Source organism: Colobus angolensis, unplaced genomic scaffold, assembly GCF_000951035.1.
Source record: "Colobus angolensis palliatus isolate OR3802 unplaced genomic scaffold, Cang.pa_1.0 Scaffold4, whole genome shotgun sequence".
Taxonomy (NCBI): Eukaryota; Metazoa; Chordata; class Mammalia; order Primates; family Cercopithecidae; genus Colobus; species Colobus angolensis.
In genome coordinates, this window is record NW_012117376.1 from 9,682,913 (window position 1) to 9,686,664 (window position 3,752).

A 3,752-nucleotide genomic window follows, 5' to 3' on the forward strand; every position below is an offset into this window, starting at 1 on the left:
GCTCCTGGCTCAAGCGATTCTCCCTGCCTAAGTCTCCAAAGGTGCTGGGATGACAGGAGTGAGCCACCGTGCCCAGCCTGTAGTGAGGCTTTCTATAATATAAAGTGTTTAAATTTGGTTTGGTTTCATCCTGTTTATAGTAGTTGAAGTACTAATGGCATAATGCGATTACAATTAATAGTTGTAAGTTACTGGTAAAAATATTGATGTTTTTAAAAATCAGTGACAACTGAGGAGAGGGCTTGGGCTAAGAACATTCTGCTGCTGTTCTTGGTCAGAGGGTCTTACTGTTTCTTTAAGGAGTATCCTGTCAGTATATTGGAGGTTTTTTCTTTTTTTTTTTAATGAGATAGAGCCTTGATTTGTCGCCCAGGCTGGAGTGCAGTGGTGCGAATTTGGCTCACTGCAACCTCCGCCTCTCGAGTTGAAATGATTCTCTTGCCTAAGCCTCCCAAGTAGCTGGGAAGTATGTACCACCACACCCAGCTAATTTTTGTATTTCCAGTAGAGATGGGGTTTCATAATGTTGGCCATGCTGGTCTCGAACTCCTGACCTCAAGGAATATACCCTCCTTGGCCTCCAAAGTGTTGGGATTATAGGCATGAGCCACCTCACCTGGCCAATATGTTGGGCACTTTTTTTTTTTTTTTACGGAGTCTCGCTCTCTCGCCCAGGCTGGAGTGCAGTGGCCGGATCTCAGCTCACTGCAAGCTCCACCTCCCGGGTTTATGCCATTCTGCTGCCTCAGCCTCCTGAGTAGCTGGGACTACAGGTGCCCACCACCTTGCCCGGTTAGTTTTTTGTATTTTTTAGTAGAGATGGGGTTTCACCATGTTAGCCAGGATGGTCTCGTGTTCCTGACCTTGTGATTCGCCTGTCTCGGCCTCCCAAAGTGCTGGGATTACAGGCTTGAGCCACCGCGCCTGGCCAGTATGTTGGACACTTTAAGGGATCCTTTCAAATTAGACAAGCTGAGCCATTGCTAATTATATATGGGTTTAGGCTTTTGTTTACTTATTAGCATATGTCTGCTCCAGCTGTAAAGTTGTGATTTATTTATTTATTTATTTATTTAATTTTTTGAGACAGAGTCTCACTCTGTCATCCTGGCTGGAGTGCAGTGGCGCGATCTCGGCTCACTGCAATCTTTGCCTCCTGGATTCAAGCTATTCTCCTGCCTCAGCCTCCCGAGTAGCTGGGATTATAGGCACCCAGCACCATGCCTGGCTGATTTTTTGTATTTTTAGTAGAGACAGGGTTTCACCATGTTGGCTAGACTGGTTTCGAACTCCCGACGTCAGGTGATCCACCCACCTCGGCCTCCCAAAGTGCTGGGATTACAGGCATGAGCCACCATACCCAGCTGAAGTTGTGATAGTTTTAAAAAGGCTTTTGGGGCTGGGCGCCGTGGCTCACGCCTGTAATCTCAACACTTTGGGAGGCCAAGGCGGGCAGATCATCTGAGGTCGGGAGTTCAAGACCAGCCTGGCCAACATGATTAAACCCGTCTCTACTAAAAATACAAAAAATTAGCTGGCTGTGGTGGTGGGTGCCTGTAGTACCAGCTACTCCGGAGGCTGAGGCAGAAGAATCGCTTGAATCTAGGAGGCGGAGGTTGCAGTGAGCTGAGATCACATCATTGCACCTCAGCCTGGGCAACAAGGGTAAAACTCTGTCTCAAAAAAAAAAAAAGCTTTTGTTATTGTAGAAACTGTCAGTTGGTTTGAGGTATAAATAAGTTGGGTAGATTGATAGAAGTCTAACATGTTGGTTAACAATATAAACTTCCCTGAAGTTGTAGTATTGAGTTCTAATCTCAATACCGTGCCAGAGTGCATGCCACCAATGACATTTATTTATTGCAAAAGATGTGGAGTTCATGTTTTTATGTTGGTGTGTTTTATGTTTCAAGAGATGCAAATATTAAACATTTGTAACCTGTTTGTCCTTAGGTGTTGGTGGAATGAGCGTTGCATGTGTCTTGAAGAGAAAAGCAGTGCTTTGGCAGGACTCTTTCAGCCCCCACCTGAAACATCACCCTCAAGAACCAGCTAATCCCAACATGCCTGTTGTTTTGACATCTGGAACAGGGTCGCAAGCGCAGCCACAACCAGCTGCAAATCAGGCTCTTGCAGCTGGGACTCACTCCAGCCCTGTCCCAGGATCCATAGGAGTTGCAGGCCGTTCCCAGGACGACGCTATGGTGGACTACTTCTTTCAGAGACAGCATGGTGAGCAGCTTGGGGGAGGAGGAAGTGGAGGAGGCGGCTATAATAATAGCAAACATCGATGGCCTACTGGGGATAACATTCATGCAGAACATCAGGTAAAAAAAAGTTCACTATTTTGACATTCCTTTATAATCACTGTCCACTTAGAATATATGCTTTCAATGAATGTCTTTAAAAACTTAAATTACTCATTTCATTTGGTACAAACAGTTACTTGTTTTAAAGGTTGATCGTTGTAATACTGTTACTGGGTCATTTATCATTCTGGTGCTAAATAGTAAATAGCCACTTCATTCATTCATTCGAGATGGAGTCTTGCTCTGTTACCCAGGCTGGAGTGCAGTCACCCAATCTCGTCTCACTGCATCCGCTGCCTCCCAGGTTCAAGCAGTTCTCCTGCCTCAGCCTCCTGAGTAGCTGGGATTAGAGGTGTGCACCACCACGCCTGGCTGATTTTGTATTTTCAGTAGAAACGGGGTTTCACCATGTTGGCCAGGCTGGCCTTGAACTCCTGACGTCAAGTGATCTGCCGGCTTCAGCCTCCCAAAGTGCTGGGACTACAGTTGTGAGCCACCCACGCCTGGCCTATACAATGCATTTTTAAGAACACTTTTTTTAGAACAAAGGATACTTTTTTTTACTATTAATATAAGAACTGCTGGGGTTGTTTATAGGACAGATACATATTTTTGAATCTTTTTTCTTGGGTGTGGGTGACTTGATTTTAAGATATTGTAGTTGAAAGTAGGGGAAGTTGATAACATCAGCTGCTCAAGTGAAATTTATTGGAAATGGGACTGATATATTGTGTCAGAGAGCAGTAGTTGTGGCTTTTAGGTTTTAACCACCTTTGTCCTCTTGTTATTGTTTAGTTTTTAATTTTAGCATGTTTAGTCTTATAAATCTAAAACCAAAGTGGGAATCATAGCATATTTTACTGAGGAGAGAGGTTAGCCTGATCATGTTTCCTGACTTCTTGATAGTGACCAACCAAAAGATTAGACTGTTTTGATCAGGGTACTCTCTGAAATTGGGTGTAGGTTGAATTGGGAAAGATTCATTTTGTGTCACCCATGTGAGTACTGATTAGCGAGAACTGACATTTTTCATTAGGACTCTAATCCTTCTGTTTTACTTCAGAAAAAATCAGGTACAAACATACCTGCAAGTCTGAATTTATTATACTTACTCTGAACCCCCCAAAAGTGAACCATAGTTTTTTCTCTCTTTTTTTTTTTTTTTGAGACGGAGTCTCGCTCTGTCGCCCAGTCTGGAGTGCAGTGGTGCCATCTCAGCTCACTGCAGCTTCCCCGTCCCAGGTTGAAGCAGTTCTCCTGCCTCACCCTCCCGAGTGAGATTACAGACACCCACCTCCACGCCTGGCTAATTTTTGTATTTTTAGTAGAGAGGGGGTTTCACCATGTTGGCCAGTTGGTCTTGAACTGCTGACTTCAAGTGATCCACCTGCCTCGGCCTCCCAAAGTGCTGGGATTACAGGTGTGAGCCACCGCGCCCAGCCT

At 44.8% G+C, this 3,752-nt stretch overlaps 1 protein-coding gene across 7 annotated transcripts in view; it reads left to right on the plus strand.

Annotated features, from left to right (window-relative positions):
- The window catches only part of PUM1 (pumilio RNA-binding family member 1), a 145,465-nt gene that overhangs the window by 4,832 nt on the left and 136,881 nt on the right, over positions 1 to 3,752 (plus strand). For all 7 annotated transcript variants that reach the window (XM_011955484.1, XM_011955485.1, XM_011955488.1 and 4 more), the window contains exon 2: positions 1,954 to 2,327. In XM_011955484.1, coding sequence (XP_011810874.1) covers positions 1,954 to 2,327 — 374 coding nt within the window. The remainder of the gene's footprint in view (positions 1 to 1,953; positions 2,328 to 3,752) is intronic.